Source organism: Balearica regulorum, chromosome 25 (genome assembly GCF_011004875.1).
Source record: "Balearica regulorum gibbericeps isolate bBalReg1 chromosome 25, bBalReg1.pri, whole genome shotgun sequence".
NCBI lineage: Eukaryota > Metazoa > Chordata > Aves > Gruiformes > Gruidae > Balearica > Balearica regulorum.
In genome coordinates this window covers 771,342-798,034 of record NC_046208.1, presented here as the reverse complement: position 1 = coordinate 798,034, position 26,693 = coordinate 771,342, and the positions used below count along the sequence as shown (strand labels likewise).

The following is a 26,693-nucleotide window of genomic DNA, read 5'->3' as shown; positions in this document are numbered from 1 at the left end:
TGTCTCTACTGCACAACCTATGCATTCCAACCCTCTGTCACCACACATTATCAATGCAGAGCATTTGAAAGCTCAAAAACCCACCATAAGATGCTCTCAAACAACATCTGTGAGTCAATCTTTTTTGTTCTTGAAAGCCAGACTCAACCATTCCACCTCCAAAGACTAACAGATTCCTAAATGGTGCCAAACTACATGGAAATAAGAAGCATGCTGTTCTGTGGAGCCTATGGAATACAAATACGACTCTCCTTTGAAGGGTAATATCAGTTTGCTGTGTATTGTGCCACAGATCTGTGAAAACCTATTGTCCCTAAAGACTATTTTAAGTGACTTTGCAGTAAGATAACCAACAGGAAATGAGTTTTTCTTTTTGCCATCCATGTATACAACAGTATACAACAGAACCATTTTTTCCTGACGTTAAGTCGAGAATTGCCCTTACACAGAAGAAAAAGTGACCTCCTTTGCAACCTGCTGTGTATCACGTTAGGGAGCAAGTGTACTGACACGATACCAAACAAGAAAATGCCCTATCCAAAAGATCACATCTTGTATCTAGGAAATTACGAAAACCTCACATTGTAATAATTAACTTATTAGAAATTATTAATAATGGCAATACTTTAAGAATGAAAATTTGCAAAGTTAGTGGCAACAAGAGTTGCTAACAATCACTGTCTATTATGGGGGCATGCAGGAACCCTGTGTGTGCTGTATCAACACATATATGTCAGAATTAGAATAGGGAGAACAAGGTAAGTGTTTTGTGTTTGGAGATACTGGCCTAATCAAGTGTTTCCAAATTCAATTATTATGTCAGGTAGATATCTCCAAATAATACTATTGCAATGTTTTCTCTGCCCAGGAAATTAATATTATCCATTAACACTCAGACATGTCCATGTTAAGCAATCAAAATGGGAGAATTTTAAATTCTACCAAGAAAGCAGAATATTTAGTAATCGGACAGGGAGAACTCTGGGAAGCAGTGACGTGAGGGTCCCCATGGCCTCTGTCCCTGATGACCCAGTTATTATTTGATTTATGTGGACTTGCAGCTGCCCTTGCTTCGACCCCAGAAGAGGCTGTGTGGGAAGTTTGTGTCTCAGAGCTGTAGCATTGCTCTGCGGAGTGTCTGGAGCCTGGTGTGTGCACAGAAACTGATAAATAGGGAAAAGGCCCAGTTTGCTCCAGCTGGACTCAGAGTTAGGATCAGTGCTACAGCCCAGCGGACTCAACTCTGGAAGCAAGAAACTCTCTGGAACTACTGTGAGTATTGCATTTACTTCTCTGAATGCTCTGGGATTATAAATTGTTGCTCTAGCCATAAATCAATTTGCCATGTGAAAATATTTCAGGCATCGGACTTTTTTCTCCCTTCCCCCCCCCCTTTTTTTCCTTTCTTTTTAAATGGTGACTAAATACAAACAGAAAACATGCACTTTTTCATTTGGTATCCTATTGCCAAGAATTTTTTCCAACAGTACTTCATACAGAATGAAGTGGAATTCAATTGTTTTCCCTTCCCCAAAGTACCTGGAAAAGTTTAAGTTTCAAACAACCACTTATATTACAATGTATAAAAATGATACCTTTAAAATAATTATTCGTGGGGTAACAATTCCAAAGGAAGATTTCAAGTAATTGCACCACAGTCCATTAGTGAAACAAGCCAATTCCTATTATGGCTATTATATGACAAAGAAGGAACACATTTAATGAGAAGCGGGATTTCTTCAAACAGCAGCTTTGGGGAGCTTCTTGGCACAATAAAACTGGGAGAAACAGATAAAACCTTAATAATGCATATAAGCTGCATTTAGGAACAATTGAGTGATCCTACAACTTCCCCTGCAAAATCATTCTTTAATTACAGTAATCAGTGATTACTGAATTGCTTGAGTGAAACGGAATATATCACCTGGCATCGCACATAGTTACCACTGATTGTGCTCAGTTATTTTTTTTTCTTTCATTTTTTGGTTTAAATTTCACAAATTAAAAAAATTAACCTATGCGTTCCAGAAGCAAAAAAAGTACAGTGATTAACACCGAAATTGAAATGTGCTATCTAGTTCCACTACATGGTCATTAACATGCCACAAGGTGTGTTAAATAAATGTTGAAGACCTTCAGCTTGAGTTCCTAAAATTCCCTGTAAACAAGAAATTTCCCTATGACTCAACTGTCAAAATATTTACAGTTAAAGTACTGTCAATACATACCTCCTACAGAGCTCCCTGGAGCCTCTTCTACAAGAAGAATGTTTCACATCTTAATAAATTTAATAATATAAGTTGATTGTTACTTTATTATATGGTATTTTATAGCAATAAAAATGATATAAACCCAACATCTTTCACCATAAATAACAATAAATCAATGTACAGTATGTATTCTAGTCTGAACATGTACATTCTGTTAAGTGACTGCTTTGTGATTCTACTTTACTTTTATCAATTAATGGCTTTTTTTTTCTTTAATGACTTCCATTTTTGATAAATTGAGAAGTCTTTCAGTTAGGACTAATAACTGAGTGTTGCTGAATTTCTGTATTAGATGGATAACTGACCCCTTGAATCAACATACATTCCAGTTTATATTGAACATTATTAGTTCAATAGACTGATTACTGTCAAAACTAAGGCTGTAAAAGTACAACGTTTTCAAATGTCCTTAAACAACCTAGAGTCTAGGTCACATCTTCTTATGGAAAAAAAAATAAAATAAATTCTCCTGCTTGTAGAGGCTTTTTAAATTAAAAACAAACAAACATCCCCCCAACTGATCAGGATTTCACACATGAAAATACCCAGCAGAAATAGCACCTCAGAAGTAACTGAGAAGAAGGAAAAGCAGGACACAGCATGTGCCTTTATGCAGACAAAATTTTCTTTCAGGTCAGTATGTCTGACTAAGGACTAAAGACTTTCATCCTAACTGTGTTACTGCTTGTGATTCTATGAAACAAGTTATTTAAAAATTCATCTTCTTTTGTTTTCAGTTATTCCCACTTTTTAGGCTAAAGACCTTTATGCATCATCTCTGGGAATATATTTCTTTTTTTGCTTCGTTCTTAAAGCACACATACACAAAAGTATGGCTATATTTTGAGTACGCAGAAAAGAGAAAAAAGGGCACAGAATTATTTTGGTTTGGGAATGGCATGACTATAACCATCTCAAACCCAAACCTCTTACTCCAATCTTATTTCATCTTTGTCCAAGTTACTATGTTTTGAAAATTACAGTTGGACACGTATGCTGCATTCTGCCAAGGATTCCACAGTTTCAGTCTGTAGCTAAGCTTTGTGCGCATGCAGAATTTACTTGCCTGCATGGCAAAGGGTTAATGAATGTATGTGTGGGCTGAAGAAGTGTCCTTTAGATTATGGTTCACTCCCAGGAGGTGTGAGAGATTATGGATGGCTACTGAACTTTTGAGAGACCAGCATGTAATGCATCATGAAATTTCAGCAACTCCTAAAGTTTAGAGGAGGCTTCCCTACGGCTGACTGACTAAAAAAATAAAAAAAAAAATATAAAGGGTGAGGCAGAGGTTGTAACACATGCTGTGACAGTCAATCTTACAAATAATCAAAACTTTCCTGTCCTAGAGAATTAAGTTCCTTCCTTACACATTTTATTCTGTTCTTTGTATTTTTTGTTTTAAAAAGCCCAATGCTATTTTATATCAGAACAAGCTTGTTAAGGCTTAATTCTCAAGTGTCATAAAATGAAACAGTTAACAGTCGTGCCCAGGCATGACCATAAGTCTCATGTCAAGAGAGTATAGCATTCTTCACATAACCACTGGATTTACTATTGATACTGTAACATAACATTCTCTTGATTTAAGAGTTTCAATTTACAAAGTCTCATTCTAAACTGGGAATTCTGTCCTTGCAACTTACAACTTTCATTAGGCTTAAAAATCAGTACAAAGGGCTAAATCCTCAAATCCATTCTCATACAATACCAAAGTTGAGGAAACTTTGCCTAATGAAAGTCCGCTTCCAAGATTTAGAATGTTTAATCAACTGACCACCTCGTATTTGGTAGTATGTACTTCATACCACAACATAATATTTTTATCAGACTGGATCTGTGTAATTTTATTTTAGCTTCTATTCTTTCATTATTTTTATTTAAAGAAACTACTGGAATCCAGTAACACATTTCTTCAGCAAATACACATTTTTTTGGAAAAATGTAGACTTTGCCCAGCCAAATTGATCTAACTGATAAGGACCTCATGATTCAGTGAGTCATTTCTCTTTCAAACAAATATTTACTAGCAGAGATAACAAAAAAATCAGCATTCCAGCCTCACTGCATCTTTTCACCTTCTGCTGACAACATGAAGAGAGAGTGTTCAGTCCCAAAGGTATGTCCAGTTTTGGGGGAAGGGATGTGTGTCTTTCAAGACATGACTTCAATTCAGATTCTCTGAAATGATATATTTATTTTCTCAGCTGTAGCTAGGTATAGGTATTGCAAAAAAACCCCAACACGTGAGTCTTTCAAGGAAGATCTTTAAATCCTATTTGCTCTAAATTCTGCAAGAGGCATATACAGAGAATCCTGTTGCACATGTAGGAGTTTGGTTTGCTATACTTTCCAAATATTTACTAGCCTTTTTCATCTTTTCCGTCTTTCCTGTCTGCTCAGAGAGAGCCTATGAATAATTCACTGGCAAATTGTCTGGTCAAGTCCTTACTCAATGGGCATCACATACAACATACTTTTAACCAGCAACGCTCTCATACATTCCACACATACAGAGGGACAAGGGGGCAAGGAAAATATTTCCTACTTACTTCTCTAATGGCCACTCCATGACCACTTAATTGCTAAGTAATACCAGAGATTGTCTATACACATACGTAAACTCAAAACGAGCTTATGCTAGTGTCCATAAAGACATTCTTTTTTTTTTCTAAAACTCTTTTAAGAATTTTCAGAACACACTTTTTCAGAACTTCTCTTTAAAGTGAAATATTACTGAAAAATAAGGTGAGCTTTCATCTCAAAGCATAACAGCTGCTCTGCACCAACCGTGTCACTGTGAGCTCTCAGTACAGTTTGTTACAGTGAATGTCAAAGCATCCAACCAGGAGCCCATGCTCCTTCAACAATCAAGGGACAGAGAAAAGCTCTCTAGAGGGCTACAGATCCTATATGAGATTGATTTTTCTGGTCTTCACAGGATGCTTTATACTTTTAAAGAAATACAGGCTATTAAATTTGAAACCTAATGGAAATTAGGCAGTGCTTAAGTGAGGCAAAGCTGAGTTTTACTGCATAAAAGAGTATTTACATTGGGAAGAAGAGATATTCTATGCTGGCCTTTCCAGGCTATTTTCTTGTATTTACTTGCTTCAAATTTGCATAAAAAGTGAATGAAACAAATTCACTAAAAGCCCGTCTTTGTGCAGAAACAGAACATCCACCACATCTATATTAGTGCAAATGCCCTAACTCATTCCAAAAGCAAGTTTTTTTCTATCCAGTGAAGCTCCTTTTAATCTCTTCCTCAACTAGAGAATTTACCAATGGTTAGTCTGACTCCTCCACATGGTTTTGTGTAAAATTAGGAGCAAAACAGTTCTAACCATAACTTGGAAAGTTAGGAATGGACTCTGTCCCAAATCCATACTATTAGGACAATCAAGTGTTTTGCAGCCTCACTGAAAATATTATGTGACTTTGCACATACCTCTGATTTTCTTATGATCTGCAACCTGTTTCATATTCTGGAGTTTTCTGGGTTTGGCTCTGTAACTAAACCTACCCTGCAATTCTCTCTCACATGATGTTTCTCTTACTTTTCCATTTCTCTAGGTTGCCTTCTTAAAAGTCTATCACATATAGCAAAGTGAATGAAACACTGCAGTTGGGAGGAGAATATGGCAAATACATTTGTCACTGTACCGGATGGGTATTGTCTTCCTGAGCCCATACAGTATTATGGTGAGTAAGGCAAAATATTTATATTATGAAAAAGCAGTATAGTAAAATGAACACCCAGGGAAATTCCCGTTATTTTCTTCATTTTATTTTATCTTTACAAGCCCTTAGAAGCTACGCATTTGACTATCAAGCCCATACTGAAAAAGTTTTGAAATATATTAGCATGTGCTCATATAGATTTTTGTACACAGTGTGATTATGCTGGCTGATCATTTCATACAAACATTACTGGTGCTGTCTCCCTTTGACTTGCATGAAGAAGATACAGGTTTTATTACAGTATTCCAGATACATTAGAAATAGATAATAGTTATTCTATACAACTATAATTGCAATAACGAATTTGATTCTGGATGAGTAAAAGCAAGACCCAAAGTCTATTAAAAAGGAAAAGACCACCAAACTGCTTAAAAAGACCCTACAACTTTCCAATTTGTTTTTACAGAGATTTGAACAATCCTAAAGGAAGAATGAAACATGATGCATGTTGCATAAGCTTTCTTCATTACAGCTGTGTACATTTAAGGGGGCTGGATAAAATTAAAACTCTGCAGACAGGCAGGAAGAAGCTGTCTTCATAATTCTGTACATACATTTTGCTGAAATAAAATTTCATAACTATAAAGGATTATATGTGGAAAAATACCAAACAAGCCTCTGCTTTTTACTCTACTGAATTTCAACTTAATGACTCCTGTCACAGTACTTTTTACCACTCTATAATTTCTAGACCATCTTTGTCAGACTCTTGTGTGACATTTTCAAAATTATGCCTGAAATATATATGACTAAGAAACATTTCACTCATTAACAAATTGACTGACTTATGGGAAAATATTCTTCTGTAATGTGGACAACCAATAAAAACAACCTTTAAGTGTAAAATCAAAAGGCAGCTATATCATCAGTTGCAAGTGATACTCAATTACACACTAACAAGATTTCAGTGGTACCCACATGACGTTGCCCAAACTGTTACCAAGCCATTTTCACTAAATCTAAGATTTTACTTAAAAACACTACAGGTAGCACATTTAAAAAGAATGTGTCAGACTGGCTTTCTGAAAATGTGTTCCTCTAATATTTATGATTAAATATTTGATCTACAAAACATTGTAAAGCTTTCAAGTAGCTGATGTCAAGATATTGTTCAGGTTTTTATTTCCTTTTCAATTTCTTCTGTATCTAGATGTTTTACCGGAGCACATCAACTATCAGCTACAAGACACTGATTTTCAGACTGCCCCTTACTGCCAATACTCGGCTGTGCAAATTCCTCCTCCAGTATTACAGTCACAACCTTCTCAGTCCCAGTACAGCACATACAGCCTGGATGCTCAGTACAGCGATGGGCAGTATATCATCAGCAGCTGTGAATTAAGCAAACCCCCGTTCATGTCTCCCCACATTGATGACGGTGGATACCAAGGACTAAAACGGCCAAGATTAAACCACTCTTCTTTGAGGCTGAAGGGACAGGAGGAGCTGTGTGTGGTGTGTGGTGACAAGGCCTCAGGTTATCACTACAACGCACTTACCTGTGAAGGCTGTAAAGGTAGGAGAAGAGGCTGATCTCTGTCTTACCCAGGACGGTGGTCCCACAGAGCTCAACTCAATGATGTTCCACATCTGTGATTTAAGCAAACAGATTTCATTATTTTTTTAAGTGGACATTTCTACAGAGGATTGTAATTTGTCTAAGGAACCCTTTGTCTAACTCCAGATTCACATTTTATAATTTTTGAAGAAACGCTTTCACAGTGTGTATTCAATATGAGCATTTCATGCAACTGATTTTTGCATTGATTATTCACTAGAATAGTGTCTCTTTAAGCAGGTGTTGATTTTCTCATGACTGTTTATTATCGATTTACTTCAGTGTTATTAACTTTACTTATTATTAAAATTAAATGAAAACAAGTAATAATTACTTGCTACTTAGATTTTAACTTGCTAAATGGGACTTGTCTTCATCAGGTAAGAAAAACAGTGATTAGTATTAGTCAGAAAGAACAAGACATAACTATGTTGTTAAAAAGCAAATTTAAAATCAAGTTAATGTTTCCATTGTAAAAGAACCCAAACAACAAAAAAACCAAACAAACCCAAAAGAGACTTTACTTTGTTAAATTGTTACGAGATAAAGCTCCTTAGATTCCTTCAGTCATAACCTGATTCTTGTCTTCAGGCTTCTTTCGACGTAGCATAACGAAAAACGCAGTATATCGATGCAAGAATGGTGGCCATTGCGAAATGGACATGTACATGCGAAGGAAGTGTCAGGAATGTCGCTTGAAGAAGTGTAAAGCTGTGGGAATGCTAGCAGAATGTAAGTGCTCCTTCCAGGCTGGCTACTTGACTAATGAACTGTGATGAAACCTTTTCCAAAGTCAATGCCTTCTCCTCATTAAAGCTAAATGGTATTGGTCTAAACTTAATTTATCTGTAGGAAAATTTAACTTTGGAGTCTGTAGCACCTGTAGCATCCTCATCTGCAGAAACCATCGATGCTTAGGAAGTACCTCCTGAAATTAAGACGACTGCTGTTCAAAGACGTTACAAGAAAAAAAAAGAAAGTACTAACAAGAAACAGCTAAATATCCTGAACCTTGACAGGACAGCAGTAAGCATCTCAGATGTGCTTTTGTGTTTGGAAAAAATTAAAAAATAAAAAAGCCTGCACAATAGTTTTTCATAAAAAATTCTCACGCTTGTTTGTCACAGAGCCGCAAGCAAGATAACTTAAGAAGATTGCCAACACTCAGGCGTTTGGTGGATACTGAACACTTAACTCGCCTAATGAATAACTCATTGCCATATTCTCTAGGAAGCATAGTTCCTTGGGTGACAGCTCCTGTGATGCAAAACACGTTATCAATAATAATAAAAATGAAGACTGGAAATTGTAATAATTTGAAAATATACATATTGATACACATTTCCATGCCTCACAGGTTTGCTGACTGAAGTACAGTGCAAGTCAAAACGACTCAGGAAGAATTTCAAACAGAAGAGCAGTTTTGTTTGCAACGTAAAATTGGAAGATGAGGGACTGAATAGTAAGCACGTATCATCTACAACAAGATCTGGAAAAGTGGGATATTTTTCTATTTAAAATATCTCTTTTTATAATTTATTTTTGCCCCAAGTCATTGTCACTGGATTGATTGATTTTTTAACAGATCCCAGAGAAGATGGAACTTACTCCAGGGGAACATCAGCTTCTTGACCACATTGTAGCAGCACACCAAAAATACACAATTCCTCTTGAGGAAGCAAAGAAGTTTGTAAGTATACAGAACAATTAGCTTGCATTGCTAAGTTGTTCTTATCCTAAGCACTGTATCTTGGTTATATCAGATGTCTAAATGCTCTCTCATGCAGCTACAAGAAACTGCAAGTCCTGAGGAAAGTTTTCTCCGTCTCTCTGAGACAGCAGTTGTCCATGTACAAGTGTTAGTGGATTTCACAAAAAGACTTCCAGGTAAGTTCCTTCCTTTGGGAAATGTTGCAGAATAGCATGACCTTTTTTTTTTTTTTTTTTAAGAGGCAGAAACCATACTGATGGCATGAATCCAGGAAAAATACAGACTTTAAGAAGACTCTCATTCAACTGACTCTTTTATCTTCCAACTCTAATGATCAGGGTTACCACTTACTTGTAATCAGAACAAGTTAGAAACATTCACTTCAAAAGCTTGCTATGATTAGATTTCTTTTCCATTTCTGACACGGAGTAGAGACATTTGCTGAACGTACATGGACTTCAAAATAGCACCTTGAGTGAATTACTATTTCAACACATTCTCTGAAATCCAGTTCAGTTTGCAATTTATTATAGTCAAAGAAAAAAAATAAAATGTTCCTTCAAAGGAAATATTTTCCTTTAATAAAGTACAAGGGAACATGCAATTAAATTCACTGCATTTCAATGTAAAGTTGAACAAAATAACATTTGACAAGGAGGGTGATTTTTTTTTTAATTACACTTTAAGTTGTAAAACTTACTGACAAAAGTCAATTAATATGTTGAAAATAGATAGTTGATGTAATTTAGTACTACTGTGGAACAGATCTGAAAGAATGGATGAACTGTTTGTTTACTGATGTTGCATATCCTGCTTTGATGAGGATTAAGAAAAGTGTCAGTGAAGTTCCTTTGCTTTTGAATTGTAGGTGCAGATAATGAGTTTGTCAAAAGATTAACACAGTTTTTAAAAAGATGAGATACCAATGAATAAGGAGAATATCCACAGTCACTAAGCAATGTAGCAAATTTATAAGGTATTATGCCATGTGCTATATATCAAATAGTAGGAAGAAATTTTCCATAAAGTCTTGCTTAGTCCCAAAATTTTTACTTCTACCTTCCTGTGAATCTTCTAACACTGGACACTGACAACTGCACCTTTTTTTTGTTTGTTTGTTTGTTTTGTTTTTTGGTCTAATCTGCAAACTAGCAAGAAAGACCCCAACAGTCTTTGGTACATGCCTCTTTTAACTATGGCTCCTCCTTTCCAGTGAAGGCATTTATTAAAAAAAAAAAAATCATTTTATCAACTCACATTAGGGGCTTGAAGGCAGCCACAGCCTTCCTTGGTTCTTAACATTTATCTTTCTCTGCAGGATTTGAAAGTTTAGCTAGTGAAGATCAGATAGCCCTGCTAAAAGGGTCAACAGTCGAGGCAATGTTTTTGCGTTCAGCCCAAATATATAACCAAAGAATCAGTGAATGCCAACCATCAACAAGTGAAAGTAAGTTTGACTAACAAGCTTTCTATTAATACCCATAGGAGGTTCCACCATTTTGAAACAGCTTCTACTCATTTTAACTGACTTAATCTCAAATAAGTTCCTATTCAAGCATAGTGGTGCTTAGAATAGTACTGTTAATGCCTATATACATTCTATAGGCTTTTTTTTTCCAAAGAGCATACAAAAAAAATTAGAAATTAAAAAAAATAAAAACTGGACCTCTGTTTTCCTCCCATTGGTTCCAAACAAAGAGCAACATTTTCCGGTGTTTGCAAAAATTGTGGGGTGGATGGATTATATTAGCTATATTAATGACATATATATTGTGTCAAGTTTAACACAAGAGACTCTGACCAACAATAATGCAACAAACGACCTTGGTGCTGGATGCCAAAAAGAACAATTTTTTCTGCCTGCATGGGTCTGGGAAAAATTCACACATTTTCAGGTATATATCTACAAAGCAGATGCAGACAAATATTTAAAGTCCTATTAAGCTTGGCTGGGAACTGTCATTTCTCTCGTTCCAGATCATGTAAGACTTTCTGATCATGGGACATGTTGTCATGTTCAAAACCCTGATAAAACCCACATTTATTCCATGGAAATGTCTCACAATGAAGAGAGTCCAACTTCCACTACAACCACAGGTAACGGGAGGTCTCAGAATCAAAATACTTGGGTATTTTTTGCTTTCCTGGCCCTGCTCTTAAATCACACTGAGCAACAGTGGTGGTGCGACCACTGCTCATGCTCTTCTCTTCCTCTGCCCTCCCTCCAGCTGCTCTGTTACACACTCAGGCACTACATCCTCACGGAAGGAAGAGGTGGTGTTCATGTTTGCTTGTATCCCAGGATAAAGCCTCGACCTATATTCATCAAAAGCTCCACAATACAACTTCAATACAACTGTTGTTACTACTTTAGCTACTAACATAGTTAGCAAACTTTGTGAAAACAATTTCATGCAATGGAACAAGCAGGAGCCTTAAAAGATTAGGACAAAGATGATTGGTAATAGCAGCACCTGTTTCTGCATGGAAATAACATTCTGATTATTTTGTTTCGTTTTTAAGGTATAACCGAGGAGTTTATTACCGCACTGTTTTACTTCTACAGAAGTATGGGGGAACTGAAAGTGACTGAGACCGAATACGCCCTGCTTGTAGCAACAACTGTGTTTTTTTCAGGTAAACTGGGAGGCGACTAGCTGTTGCGCGTTCCAACGAGCTCTCGCTCGCCCCAGGCGCTGCCGGCCTCGGCCCATCGAGCCCTCAGGTGCGGCAGCGCTCCGCGCTCCCGCCCGGTCCCTCTCCGCGCTCCCGCCCGCCCAACGGCCCCGCATGCTCCCGCCGCGCTCCCGCCCGCTTCCGCAGCTCCCCCGCCCGCTAACCGCGCTCTCCCGCCGCGCTCCCCCAGACCGCCCGCTCCTGAGGAACAAGCGGCACGTAGAAGAGCTGCAGGAGCCGCTCCTGGGTATCCTCTACAAGTACTCGAAGATCCACCACCCCGAGGACCCTCAGCATTTCGCCCGCCTTATCGGGCGCCTCACGGAACTGCGCACCCTCAACCACACCCACGCGGAGGTGCTGGTGACATGGAGAACAAAGGACCCCAGGCTGACCTCCCTGCTCTGCGAGATCTGGGATCTGCACTAAGCGACGCCGACCGTTGGCGGCGATGCGGCGCCGCAGCAGAACCGCGATCGCCTCAAGTACCGCTACTGCGGCCAGCGCGCGCCGCGCCGGACGCCTCCCTTCCCGCCTCGATCGCGCGCTTCTGCTTCCCGCCTTTTTGTCCTCCCTCAGCAGCCGGCGAGTTCGGGGTGTTAGCGTGCCCCGTCATGAGGTGCTGGCTCTGAGACCCGCCCTTTTCTCCGAGGCCATGGAAAAAGAAAAGCCGTTTAAATTGTTCGTGCCGCCGCGCCTCAGCGGTGGTCAGGTGTCTGCAGTCAAACCTCAGACGAGCGCTCGGGCAACGGGGCTGTGTCAGGTAAATGGTCCTGCCGCCTGCCTTGTGTTATGTTGCTCTGGAGGCGACGGCTAACGAGAGGCCGGCGGGGCGAGAGGGGTGACAGGGCGCAGGGCCCCTTCCAAGGGGACACGGAGGGGGGGAATGGTTCTCCCGGGCAGTCCCCAAGCAAAGTCCTGAACCTCCGTCCCGGTAAGCACATGTGTAGATATGCGTGAAAGCGTGTGCGCTGAACTCATTTTTCTGCAAACTGTTAAAGATTGGTGCTGGAGGGGAACATCTTAAGTTTTAATTTCAAAGACTTTTACTGTTTTCTATCAAAACTGAAGAGAATCATCTTCTGCAGCATCTGCTATGTATTTGAACTGTACACTGCCAATGATAAATGCATGTTTGATGTGGGTAATTCAGAACAGTAAGTGGAAAGTACACCACTCAGATACCCTTACTGGGTTTGATTTATTGGTCCCACCAGATCAAGTGTGCAGTGAAAATGTTCTGTTGATACGCTCTAAATTATGTGGATTCAACAAGGTATTTTTTCATGTTGAGGCTCCTTATGAAATATGTTTAGATTACAAATTTCTATGACTTCTAAAACACTTTGTGAAGCAAAATCTTCGTGTTAAAACATAATAAAATGTGTTTTAGGAGTACTCTTGGGAATAAAGCAACAAATAAGTAACAAATACTGGACTTGAAAAAAATCATTTTGGCTAATGAGTCCTGTACCATGCAACTGTGTACAGTTATGCAGTAGCTAATAAGTTCTTGTCATCAAAAGCTTCCACTTTGACCGCAGTGTAGCCTATAAAACAAACTACAAAAGACTGGCAGTTTGAAAAGCACTGTGAAGTAAGAAGCAAGCAGGAGACTTCCAAAGCCATTACCAATACCTTGGGCTTTGAAAATTGTAGGTAGTTGATTTGTTAATGGAAAATTCTATTTTCACATTAACTGTACTTTTTTTCTGGGTTTTATAATTCTTCTTTACAAATCTACCCATAAGAGAACTAATTTTTAAAATTTGTGCAGGGTTTTAACAAATGCCCAGATGATGATTTTAATTTGCCATTTGTAATGATGAGTACATCAAACCGTGGTGAAATCACTGATTCAGGTAAGACTAAAACAAGCATTTACCTTGCACATTCTTTTAATTTTTTTTAATATTGTCAGCATTTTTCATGAGTAGTTTAACAATTTCATAGCTGTAACACTGTTAAACACAGTTCCACTGCTATTTTTTTAGAAATACATTAATCAAAATCTCTTCATATTTCAGATGCGATTTCACATCAAGTAAAACTTTGCTCTGAAGTAGATGAAGAGGTCAGCTAAGTATAAACTCTGCGTATCTAATTTCTTAGGGCCTCTTAATTTGTTCCCAAAACAGTGCCTAGAGCACTATTCAGCAGATACTTCAGGGCTCAAGAAGTAGTCAAAGGGGAATAATAATTTTGTCTCCTGTTGAAAGCTGAATTACTTAGAGGAGATATCTGTGATTCAGTGAACATGCCTAGAGATAAACCTTTAAATCTTAAGGTGATTTTCAAGTTGGTTTTTGTGGTTGGTTTTTGTTGTGTGGTTTTTTTTAAAGTGCCTGGGGAGTCTGAGAGTTTTAATCAGAATAAGATTTAGGCACTGAAATATCTTTGTGAAACTGGTTCTGAATAGTCTGTTGAAAAGCAGAGGATTGAAGTCAGAGTATGCTTTGGAAAATCAAAGCAGATCATACCAATTGCCTTGTTTTGCTTTATCTACAAAACAGTGAATTTAGTGGAGTGGTATCCTCAAGCATTTGATTCTTCTCATAGCGTCTTTACCAATGTTTTTCTGCTTTAGTATAGCTCAGTAAAGCTTTTTTTTTTTTTTTTTTTTTTTTGGTAGCTTCCTGTGCTTCCCAGATATGAAATGCTGTTTGCTGCAACAAAATGGAACATATTTCTTTCAGTCCTCCTAATGATTTTCACATCCCTGAGGACTAAACTTCTTTTAGCCCTAGCAGCTATTAAAGTACAGTCAGGACTGTAATAATATCATGATGCAATGAAAACAATTAGAGCGTTAGGTGACATCATACCTAAAACAAACTGCAGAACTGTCCTGTGGCCTGCTGTATTACTCTTACCTGCCTAAACCACTGATCCAGCACTGCTTGTACAGTGCCTTAAAGATGTTCTAAGAGCACAAGGTTGGTTGGGTTTTCTTCCTGCTTTGTGTATGAGTTAACTGCAAAAACATATTGCAGGTAGTCTTGGACAAGACCTCTGAAGCTGCTTTTACTTAATGCAGCAGTATCTGTCAGAATAAGAGAAGGGAAATGGTATGAAGAACCTAACAGAAGGAATCTTGGCTCCACTGATAATTCTAGCAAAACTTTTACTGACTTTTGGTGGAGTGCAGTTACCCACATCTTTAAGGCTATCTATTTAGCGATGTCACTATATCTGAAGGCAGTGGAGCATTTTTCATTTGTGGTTTGTGTCTGTTACTTGTTCTGTAATGTCTGTTGATACATACACAATGGATACATAAAGATTTAAACTTTGATTCTTGATCATATATAAGCTTGTGTCACCATCTGTGGGAAATAAAAATTTACCCTTGTGATATTTCTAAGAGATAAATATGTATCTGAAACATTATTAATTAAATAGCATTTGAGATTAAATTGTGGAACCTGTTTTAATAGAATATAGAAACAATGAATGAATTGTATTCAAAACTCTACAAAGAGGCTGAGAAGATCAAGCAGTGGAAACTAACTGTAGAATCAGAACTAAAGCAGAAAGAAAGAAAACTGCAAGAAAATAGAAAGATTATTGAAGCACAGCGTAAAGCCATTCAGGAATTGCAGGCTAGTATTGTACAATGTACATTGAATATGTAAAGTAAAGAGAAAGTTCTTCTGATTTAGTGTGGAAATATTATTCATACAATTAAATATTAAAGAATATTGCAGAGGTTGAAGAAATTTTGAACTGTTAATGTGATGACTTCAAAGAAGCCATTTGGCTAGATACCAATGACCAATGGCTCTACTGTTATTAATGGAAAAAGTAACATTTTATTTTTTAAAAATGATTTTCCTCTTTTTAACAATGTACATTCCATCTTTGTATTATTTACATGCACGTCATACTGTGGGTATGCAGAAACCTGTTCAAGACTGAGTAAGGTTTCATCCTCCTGGTATGTGTAAAGTATGTTCATGCATATTGCTGTACATACAGGAAGCAGTGCACTTTGCTTTATCCCAGTTTCTTATCTTGCTGGTAGTGATGGACAGTTTTGTGACTGAAATACACTTTTTAAACAATTTATTGGTCCTTTTTTGTTGTTTGTTTGCATTGGCTTTGGTAACCTGAGTCATCCTTGATTGTTTGACTTTTGCCTTGAGAAAACAGTTATTCTGAGAACGGGTGTGCACATGTAGTGCGTGAATGTATGTATGAATAACATACCTGTAAGTGTTTCAGTTGCTGGTAAATTGTTGTTTATTATTAGGTCTTTCATGCAAACTGTAACAAAAGATGGCTCAGCATGTAATATCAGATAAAACAGATTTCTGTCTTTTGATGCAGAAAATTACTTTTTCATGTGAGATTTGAGAAGTGAAAGTATATTTCTAGTATATTTTTCGATAACAATGTGGTTTTGTATTTGTGCCCTATGAATTTAGTTTGAAAATGAAAAACTAAGTTTAAAACTGGAAGATGAGATATGTGAAAATAAAGATCTTTTAAAAGAGTAAGTAATACAAATATATTTTTGTCAAAATAATTAGTTTTCGTGCTAAGAACTGTATTGGTTGGGGAAGTTACATGGAATCATAGAATGGTTTGGGTTGGAAGGGACCTCAAAGCCCATCTAGTTCCAACCCCCTGCCATGGGCAGGGACACCCTCCACTAGCCCAGGTTGCCCAAAGCCCCATCCAACCTGGCCTTGAACACTGCCAGGGAGCCAGGGGCAGCCACAGCTTCTCTGGGCAACCTACATATAGCTATTAAATGCCCTGATGACCTTTACCCTGTTGCTACTAGATATGCAAAGTGCCAGGAGTTCCTATGACAACATATTACAGTATTTTTTCCCTCTTTTAGAAACAGCGCTTCAAGGCATCTGTGTAATCTACTCAAGGAAACCTGTACTCACTTCACAGAGAAGTCCACCAAATGTAAATGCTATTTAAATTTTGATTTATGAAAAAAAATGTACTTCTAGCTTTCTCTGAATTCACAAAGGAAAAAAGCTATCATTCTGTTCCAAATACGTTCTCTGGTTGAGATAACCGGTATGTGGCTGTGCATCAGAGTGAAATTAGAAGCCATAGGTCTAATAATACACATATGTTTTTTGATGCTAAATCCAGAGGTTTTCTGAAGTCAGTATGATTGTTTGCGAAAAGGTTACAAGCCTGGGAGCTATTTAGGTGTCTAAACACTGGTACAGGTTTAAGGCAGTGTAAGCAACCCTGATTAGCCACTAGCAGCCACTCCAGAGGAGTGCAGGTCTCCTGAAGTTTTGTCAGTCCATTGACGTTTTTCAGTCCCATCCAGATACCTTTAATATATTAAGACATATGAGGTGGCACGTCATGCCTGTGTTTAGGCAGTAGAATCTACTCTGGTTACCTTTCCCATCTCTCTAACAAATTCCCAGAGTTGGCGTTACCCTGTTTGGAGCAGTTACAGATTTGTGGGGGGAAAAAGGTCCAAACCCCAAGACACTATGAGTAACTAGCATTCTTCTCACTAAATTGACCAAGCCAAGACAGCTGGATAACTTAACAAAGTTTAAATTCTTCAGGTTTTAAAATATGTTCTTGACTTGGGATTTTATTCTTTATGAAATTCAGAATTGTTATTATAGTCTTTAACATTTTACTAACTTGATCCTGGATACTTAACCAAGTGTCTGTTTCTTTTTAGCCTTGCTTCTACAAACACTTGTGTATAGATATACTGTACTTCTTTAATAGCTGTGTTTCTTACTGTTCTCTTCTGTAATTGTTTTCTTAGGGAAGAATAATATCAATGACAAATACGAAAGAAAAAGATGGAGTATTGTTACAATTCTACAGTGACAGTTTGGTGGTCATGGGTATCTCTGCTGATGAGAAGAAATTCAGTGCTAAACCTTATACTACAGTTTTTAAAACACTAACATTTTTGATACATTAATATTCAAAAACATTAATAGTGTCAAAATTAATATAGTTATATAAATTGATCCAGAATTACACTATTCATGGAAAAAGTGAAATTGGGAAGGAAATTTGAAAAGCTGAGCTTGCTTGATGTTTCAACGGAATACACATTTTCTCTTGATTATATAACTTTTGGCACCTTATTTCATAATTACTTTTTTTTAAATAAGAAAAGAGCCTGTAATTCCTTTTTAAATTCATTATGCTGTTTAAGCATAATGACTTTGACAGCTGGCATTCTTTTTCAAAAGGAAAACTTTATGGTATGTTCTTACTTTGATAGATGAACACGAAAGAGAAGAAACAAGACAACTATATGCGGAACTTAATAACAACGTTGAAGTAAGTGACGTACCTTGTGAAATGGCTCAAACGTGATCTGAGTTATATGGATATGCTGAGATATCTGAGTTATGTGCGTGTGTTGAGATACTCTTTGCACGAAGAGCGTTCTGTGATAAAGTAATTAGAACCATCATGTGTGATGCAGGAAGTGAGGTTTTCAGTCCCTTTTCAAGAATTATTTTTGTATTGTGTAGAGCACATTCATTGGATAAAATGCAACAGTGTTTGGGAACAAAGACACACAAAGGAAATTAGTAACAGTTTTGAGTGTTACACAGAACAACAAAATTCATTATGGAAACTGGTGATTTTATGTGGAATGAAGTGTAAGATGTGAAAAGTTCTCTTGAGTTAAAGAGAATTTTTACCTTTTTAATTTGTAAAAGAAGTGCAGTCTTACCAAATAAACTAATTCATCATATTTTTGTTGGTAATTGTTCCAGTGTGGAAGATAAGACCCTAGTATATTTATAATAGAGAAATGCGAAGCATCATTGGGAGTGATGAACTTGATATTAAGTGAAGTCAGAGAGTACATGGTGTAACAGTTAAATATTAATTATAGGTTGTTGTAGCAACTAAGAAAAGCACAACAGCTCCTCTGTTGTGTTAGGGATCTACAAACATGGACAAGTAAAAATATTTCATCCTTGAAATTGTTTAGATTTTGAGTATGGAAATTCTTAAACTTCCAACTTTGAGTGACTCCTCTGTTAACTCAAAATACGTTTATGCTCTGAATTTTGTTTTTAACAAAATTCCTCCTACAAATATGAACGAGCTTGTAATACTGTTTGTTTACAATCCATAAATATAATTCATTACTGAAAGAACTTAGTTTTATATGAACGTCTATATTGAATTTAATTTTTAGAAAATGATAATGGCATTTGAAGAGCTTCGTGTGCAAGCAAAGAACACCAGATTGGAAATGTGTTTAAAATGTGAGAATTCTGTTTATTGTGTTTATGCTGCAGGCTTAACAATTTTGTACTTCATATAGATTTTATTGTGTGCAGTTTCAGACCAGAAAGGTACAAAATGGTAAAATGGTGAACTGTTAACAGTGTGACAGTCTGGACCCTCTTTTTTTCATGCTGCCTCATATTAAATGTCTGGGCCCTTTTACTGTTTTTCTGCTGGGTCACATTTGGAACTTTATTTTTCAAATAGTTACTTGAAGTCTAAGTTTTATCTATAAAGTATAGCCTAGAGATCACTACTTATTTTATATAGTTGGTTTATTTAAATGATAATGCACTAGTGTATAGCTACAGAAATTTTAATTAAATATTTGCTTTGTTTATGCTACTATATGCCTGTTTCATTTTTACATGTGCATTTCTGTTAGTTTCTTATAATGAACTATTAAGTAATACATGGAATAATGGACTAATTCTGTGGAAAGCTGACGCAAAAATTAATTTGTCTGATTAGAAAATAATTTCAAAGGTGACCTCAACAATTACTCTTTAGGAAACAAATTATACAGCTGTACAATTATAGGCAATCTTAAACTGGCAATTGTATTTAACTTGGTGTATATTTTAGCTAGTATATTAACTATGGATTTTACTGTATCTCAAAAGTAAAAGAAGAAGCAGAAAAAGTGGACGAGTTTGAAAAAGAATGCAAACTGGAAGTCAGTATGAAGGAAAAACAGGTTTGCTCAGTTTTACAATCTTATGTATAGCTTTGTTTTTTAAACAAATCTTGCAGTTTCTTTAATACTCAAACTCTGTTTTGCTTTTGTGACTTACTGATATATCAAATGAAAATGATTACTTCAAAAGTGCTTGGTTGTTTGTAAAATATTTGTATTTTGGAAGGATAGAAATTATTATTGCAAATGACCTTTTGATGGTATGTTCCTTCTGTGTTATTTATTCGGAATAAAATGTGAATTAGTATCATAACAAGTGACATCTTAGTGACAGGATTTAAAAAGACCATGTAAACACTGAATACTCCTTCTGTTCTCTATACATACACTTGCCTTTATAAAAGTGGTTTGTGCAGAAGCATAAAATCAGCAAAGCAGTCATCACTCCTCATAGTTGAGAAAGGTATAGTTTATGTCTGATAGTCACAAATAACAACTGGAGCCTCATTGAAGTCAGATTCTGCTAACTGTAGTGGTGTTCCAGTATCTTTATTCTGTTGAGTTTCATGTTTTGATTTTGAACTGAAAAGCTTTTTCATCCAGAGTAATATGACTTGATCAATATTTGGCTAAGACCGACAACCTTATTTAACTTGAATGAGAGCAGTATGTATGCTAATCATACACAGTGCACAAATGAAAATGAGAATCTGTCCTTTTTCCCTAGACTTCATTATGATAATATTTTAATTTTGTTAGATTTCAGCTCTTACCATGCAGAGTGATGAAAAAGATGATATAATAAAAGACATCAAGACTCAGCTGCAGGAATCCAAAATTAAGATTGCTGACTTAGTAGAAGCAAAAAGTAAGAGCTCTCTCTGCTATGTTAAAATGTAATTGGTTATAGAAGTATAGGAAACAACATCATGATAATTGTACTTTGCTACTAGTCAACAGCGGAATTTTGGGGTCTTGCAGGCCATATTTTTGCTTGGAACAGAAGCTGCTGATGTGGGATCAGGACTGGTAGTGTAATCTGCGTATGTATAAAATCTAGGCCCTTACTTCATAACAAAGGTTTTCTCTTTAGGCTTAGGCTACACCCTGTTATTGTGTTGACATGACAGCTTCATTGCAAGGGATTTTTCTTTTACTCTTCAATAAACTCTAGTGTGAACATGTTATGCTACTGTAAAGGTGGCATATACCTTGTCATTCCTTTTCTGTAACAGAAGTAAATTTTACCAGGACACTGTATAACTCTGCCCCTGCTCTGGAGATTTTTCCCACTTCAGTTGGACTTGTATAGTAAACATGGCGCAATAATAGATAGAATTGTTTTTCCTGTTTCCTGGATTGTACTGTTTCAAGTCTGTTTCAAAATGTGTTTCAAAAGACATTATTTGTCCTGTAATCCATAAATAGTAGCCTTGTTCTGTGTTCAACAAGACATATTTTTACATCTTTGCCAAATAACCCCCCAAAATGTTAGAGCTTTTAAATGGAATCTTACTTGCAAATAGGCAAAGGATTGACTGGGATTGGAAGTATAACTAATTTTGAAGGGTTCTTTTTTAAGAGTGAGTGAGTTTTTGAAGATTGCAAGGGGAAAACACATGGCTTGAGTTTCACAAACTTAGTCAGGTGCCACTGAGGAAACTTACTTTTCAGAACTTGATTTTCAGTATTTTTAAGCTGTGTTACAAAGTATTTATAGTATGTGATGCAAGTACCTTTGTTCTTTAGAACTGAGGCAATTTTCAGCCTCCCCTTCCCTGGGGAGTGGGGAGGAAGGTATTAGTATCATTTTTATGCCAGATACACGTAAGTGGCTGCATTCTGTTAAATTTTATAAATATATGTCATTTTACATTTTGGTTACTGTTACTTAATAAGTTGAATAATCATCTTGGAGGCTTTTTCCTTAACAATGGCATGAATACATTATGTAACTTGATTAAGTTGTAGGAATGTATTTATCTGTAAAATAGGAATGCAGTCATTTTGTAAATATCCTGTTTTTCTTAAATGTAAGCATATATCTTTTTGCTTAGGACATGAAGGAGAAATGTTGAAGGAATCCCAGATCAATCAAGAACATTTGAGGGCAGAACTGGAAGAGGCCAAAATTTCATTGCAAAAAACAGAGGTACAGCTGGCTTATAATTTTCCAGTATAAATAGATTCAACGAGTATTTGCATAAGTAATTACTGATACTTTAGATAAGAAACAGTTGCATCTGTTTGTTGCAAAACTTGTTTAGAAATTTTATATCTTTTTTAGATTACTCAAAAGAGCTTAGAAACCGAATTGCAGACTGCAGTGAAAGCATTAATACAGGTCACTGGAGAAAAAGACGCACAAGTGGAAGAATGTGAAAAAACTAAGGCTTTGCATGCATCCCTGAGAGAGGAGTTTGAGACTTCTATTTCCAATTTGAAAAGCTTGCTGCAAGAAGAGCAGAATAGGTAAATTAAACAGTTTAAATTAAAAGAATTATCTTAAAGGTAAAATACTAGATTACTGAGTTGCTGCGAATAGAACCTAAACTTCATATGTGATCTGGTGTAATTACTTTTTTTTTTTTGTAATCACTAATACGTTGATTTTTTTGTAAAAAGTCCTTCATCTGTCTGGATATTTGAATTATTAGCACTTGAAGATGGTTATGTTGTTTGATTTTTGTGTGGATGCAGCTCTTAACTGAGAGAACAGTAACCTCGTTTAGTACTTGACAGTTCTTTATTAATGGAGCATTGAGTGAGGAAGATATTCTTCCATATGTGATAATAGTACTGTTTAATGCTGATGCCTCTTATTAATGTATCTCAGGTTTTATGTAGTTTTAAAATTTATGTATTTGTCAAAGAACCTGATAGCAACTAAAATCAACATTTCTAAAAATAAGAACAGAACAGTAAAGATGTATTTTAATACATTATCACAGCTGAGCTTTTCAAGAAACAGTGATTTTGGATGCGTGGCATTAAGGTGTCTTCTAAGTAGTTGCAATTTATGACAAATCCAAGAACAAAAGGATATGAAGCTGAAATTTGTTTTCTCGACACACTGTTCCAAATGCAGAGAATTTAATGTATTTTTTTTTCAGTTGTGCTGGTTGATATTGGTCTATAAGAAAGCAATTTCCCTCCCCCTTCATAATTCTGTTTTTAAGAAATACAGGTTTATGTATGTATATTTGGTTACTTTTATGTCTGCTGTTCCAGTGTTGTAAAAGTGAAATTTGATATGCATTGTAGGCAGATATATCACCTGCCTGTTGAAAGGTAAATGTTCTTAAAATGCTTGTGGTAAGACTTTGTCCTATTGTCCTTTAAGTTTCAAGTGCAGTGCTTTGTACTATACAACTTATTTTTTTATTATTACCATTTTCTTAGATCAGAGAAATATGAAGATGAGTCAAAGCTACTGACCTTGGAGCTCAGAAATAAGTCTGCTGAACTGGGTAAGATTTGTAGAAAGAAAATGAGCTAGGTAGTAATAAATATGTTTTATGCTGTTTTCTGAAATTAGACTCTCCCTATTGCTTGGAAAAATGGTTTTACAGTACTCTCTACCTGTCAGGAATGCTTAAATTTATTTTTACTCATCTGACTCCCTTTGGTAGTCATTGTAACTGGCAACAGTCAAACAGCAGTGCTGCACACACCTCCAATAGTAAGACCATAATGCGTGGATTCTCCTGGAAGTCATTTTAATTTCTCTGCACTCTTCCAGTCAAGACTGATAGCACTGCAGACCTATTTGAGAGGTAGTGTTAGACTGCTGAACAGCAGATTCCAGGAATGACTTTTGTAGCTTGTAGTAGAGACAAAACACTTGCATTAAGCTTTCCTGCAAACCACTTTCCCCATGTTGGATGGAGAATCACACTGACAGTGGTTGGCTTTAAATATTGCTTTGAAATCATAGGATTTCAAGGTAGGTGCTCCCAGAGAAAGAGATCTCTTTAGCGCTGTTTTCTGTGTGCAGCGTATGTCTCTAGTCCTGATATGATAGATGAGAAATATAGTTTGATGTCCTTGTATGTATTGAGGGCGTCTGAAGATAACTGTTCAAAAGTTAACTGCTAATGCTTGTCTAGAACAAGGTGAGATGTGACCTGTGAGAAAATCAGACCAAAAATTAGTTTGGTATCCAGTACTTGCAAAAAATACAAATAATGTGAATGTGCACACAGAAAACATTTTGAAGTGGTTTCCTTTTTCAGCATATCCATGTGACTATCTTCAGCAGTCCAGATTTTTTTTCTGGAAAAACACAGATGCATCAATACTTGGAGATTACTCCTTTGTAAACATTCTTACAGTCCACAGTTTCTTTGAAGCAATGATTGTGGAAAACATAATAGGCTTTGAATTTTATTTAAGATGAATGATTAGGTTTTCTTCATATATATATTTGCTAATGTCCTTCTGAATCATTTTTTCAACTCTACATTTAGATGAAGTCATAATTTAGGTTATAATTTAGCTTTACAATTTCTGAACTTAATCCAACAAATTTTGAAAATGGGGTACGGCAAAGGGATAAATGCTTTATACTGCCTGCTAAATATGTAAAATGATTTCTGTTCAATTAATTTTACATTACATGTGCTGTAGAAGAGATGACCAAACTAAAATGTGACAAAGAAATGCAACTTGAAGAGCTGTCAGAAACACTGGTAAACGTTCTTTTTTTTTTCGTCTCATGGCATTTACTTTTCATCTGAAGTAGTTTCATAGGCTTATTACTTCACAAAATCTGTTGTGATTATTTTTGCTGTTTGTGGGTGTTTCTTAGGGTGAGGTATCCTCCATACTGCAGCATTTAATATCTAGAAAGCATTGCATACTGTGTTGATGCATGTCCCTTTACAGAGAAAACATTTAAAAGCCTGCAGAAAGGTCTGTTGGGTTATAACACCCTGTTCCATGTGTTCCCGTGATACTGGGTGTTCTTTTCTTACAGGGAAGTTTCCTGAGGTAATTGGTCTGTCTGAACCCTACTGAACTGTGACACAGGCCCATTTTTCTGTTACAGAAGTCTAAGCTATATGAAGTACACTTTTAATATAGGATTATTTTAGTTATGATCTTGTATTTACAAGTATAACAAGAAACTCCATCAGCTAAAGTAAGATAGTGTGAAACCAGGTTTGCATTTTACCATGTAAATTTATTCCTTATATACTGTGCATTGCATTTTCTAAACTGAGTTTCACTGATGTTCTTAAACAGGAAAAATTTGAAGGACTTCTTGTGAAGAAGAAAGATCTTGAGGCTACTGTAGAAAGTTTGCAGGAGAGAGAAAAAGAAACAAAAAATGTTCTCCAAATCAGAGAGGTCTGAATAAAGGGTGATAGTAACATGTTTTTATAAATGGTTAAGTTACACCTTCTCACTTGTATATAAGAACATAAGACATAGCACATAGTCAGAGCAGTGCTCCACTCAGTGCACTGCTCTGCTCATGACAATGACAGCAGAAGATACTATGTAGGAGAGGAGCCTGACTATTACCAATGGTCCATTCCTCTTAGATCCCTACAGCACCTGTATTAAGGATGTTTGAGGACACATCCCTGTCAGTTGCCTTTGCTATCAGTTTATGCACTTGTTCATGTTCGCTTTTCTCATCTGTTTTTGAACCTCCTCATACCGTTTGCCTCCATAGCTTTCTGTGATAAGAAATTCCAGAAGTTCGTTATGTACTGTGCTTAAAAACTAATATCTCTCTCTCTAGCCCTCTCTCTCTCCCTCCTTCACCCTCCCCCCCCATCAGCTGCCTGCTAGTGCCTGTGGTATCAGTGTATCACCAATTATTTGGAGGAAACAGTATTCAAAGCACTTATATATTATAAACTACATGACATTACAAGGCTTGCCTTACCTTGTAATGGCAGCAAATTTCTGAGGGAAGAGTTTTGCTTTGTGGTTTGGGATGCATCCAAAATATGTGCTTGTTCTATCACATAGTACTGGAATTCTGTGATTTTTTTTTTAATTTGTTTTGTTTAGGTGAATGCAAAAACTTATGATGTCTGAAGCAAATGTCTTTAAAGTAATGTCCAAGGAAAGCTAATTTTGTCAGTAATTTTGCAGACTAGTTAGACTTATAATAGTAAGTCTAACACGTTTAGCATTCGTACTGGAGTTCAATATCTCACACTACTTCTGCATCATACCAGAGAGATGTAAATATACAGTCTGGCTAATTTATGGAATGTATATAGTTTTGTTTTATTGTAAAGCTTTGTGTTGTCAGTTCATTTAGCTTTCGTGACTTGTAGTTTACATACGTATACTCAAAACACTTTCTTTTTCTTCTGCAGAAAGAAATCCATGATTTGAAAGTACAGCTGACTAGTACAGCTGAAAAGGAACAAAATTATTTAAGACAGCTTATGACACTGAATACAGATCTTGAAAAAGAGGCGTATGATCATTTTTGAAAATACAGTATTAGGTTTATTTTTGTGTTACATAGAAGTTACTTTAATATACAATGAAATGATCTATGATTGTTTTCTAATGAAAATTTTGAACCTGTGCACACAGTATGACATCCATTATGTACTTATATTTATAAATTGCATTTTCTGTATTTATATGCATGTAATTGTTCCATATCTCTGTAACTTAGCTGGGTTAACATGAAGAGAGAGTTTCTGAATTCATTGTTAACCCTGCATTGAGCTGGATATTTAACTACATTGTCTTCAACAACCATTACGTTTTATATAAAAGTTGACTCTCATTTTCTTTCTTTCTTCTGTCACCTTTTTGCATCACTGTAACTTTGCTGCAAAGCTTGAATTTGTA

At 36.3% G+C, this 26,693-nt stretch overlaps 2 protein-coding genes across 5 annotated transcripts in view; both read left to right on the top strand.

The window, feature by feature from the left end:
- Window positions 1-1,013: 1,013 nt before the first annotated feature.
- Window positions 1,014-13,390, top strand: LOC104630566 (bile acid receptor). 4 transcript variants are annotated; one of them, XR_012838898.1, is made up of 11 exons: window positions 1,014-1,272; window positions 5,847-5,975; window positions 7,165-7,530; window positions 8,164-8,304; window positions 8,930-9,069; window positions 9,158-9,262; window positions 9,360-9,459; window positions 10,602-10,730; window positions 11,261-11,380; window positions 11,850-11,920; window positions 12,150-12,284. XR_012838898.1 is itself a non-coding variant. In XM_075775675.1 (11 exons), exons 2-11 carry the CDS (start codon window positions 5,885-5,887, stop codon window positions 12,386-12,388), a joined length of 1,545 nt encoding a protein of 514 aa, XP_075631790.1. In that variant the 5' UTR covers window positions 1,014-1,272; window positions 5,847-5,884; the 3' UTR covers window positions 12,389-13,390. The 4 variants fall into 4 exon arrangements, 3 of the variants coding, with proteins under 3 accessions (XP_075631790.1, XP_075631792.1, XP_075631791.1); XM_075775675.1 differs by having other exon boundaries at window positions 11,807-11,920; window positions 12,150-13,390; XM_075775676.1 differs by lacking the exon at window positions 1,014-1,272 and adding an exon at window positions 4,243-4,389 and having other exon boundaries at window positions 11,807-11,920; window positions 12,150-13,390.
- Window positions 12,411-26,693, top strand: part of SYCP1 (synaptonemal complex protein 1) — a 30,148-nt gene continuing 15,865 nt past the window's right edge. Inside the window, exons 1-16 of the mRNA XM_010311084.2 lie at window positions 12,411-12,722; window positions 13,737-13,821; window positions 13,987-14,033; window positions 15,397-15,561; window positions 16,387-16,454; window positions 16,809-16,882; window positions 18,198-18,256; window positions 19,134-19,203; window positions 19,849-19,922; window positions 20,622-20,730; window positions 21,920-22,014; window positions 22,150-22,334; window positions 23,265-23,332; window positions 24,492-24,553; window positions 25,110-25,214; window positions 26,204-26,307. Coding sequence (XP_010309386.2) covers window positions 12,411-12,722; window positions 13,737-13,821; window positions 13,987-14,033; window positions 15,397-15,561; window positions 16,387-16,454; window positions 16,809-16,882; window positions 18,198-18,256; window positions 19,134-19,203; window positions 19,849-19,922; window positions 20,622-20,730; window positions 21,920-22,014; window positions 22,150-22,334; window positions 23,265-23,332; window positions 24,492-24,553; window positions 25,110-25,214; window positions 26,204-26,307 — 1,682 coding nt within the window. The remainder of the gene's footprint in view (window positions 12,723-13,736; window positions 13,822-13,986; window positions 14,034-15,396; window positions 15,562-16,386; window positions 16,455-16,808; window positions 16,883-18,197; window positions 18,257-19,133; window positions 19,204-19,848; window positions 19,923-20,621; window positions 20,731-21,919; window positions 22,015-22,149; window positions 22,335-23,264; window positions 23,333-24,491; window positions 24,554-25,109; window positions 25,215-26,203; window positions 26,308-26,693) is intronic.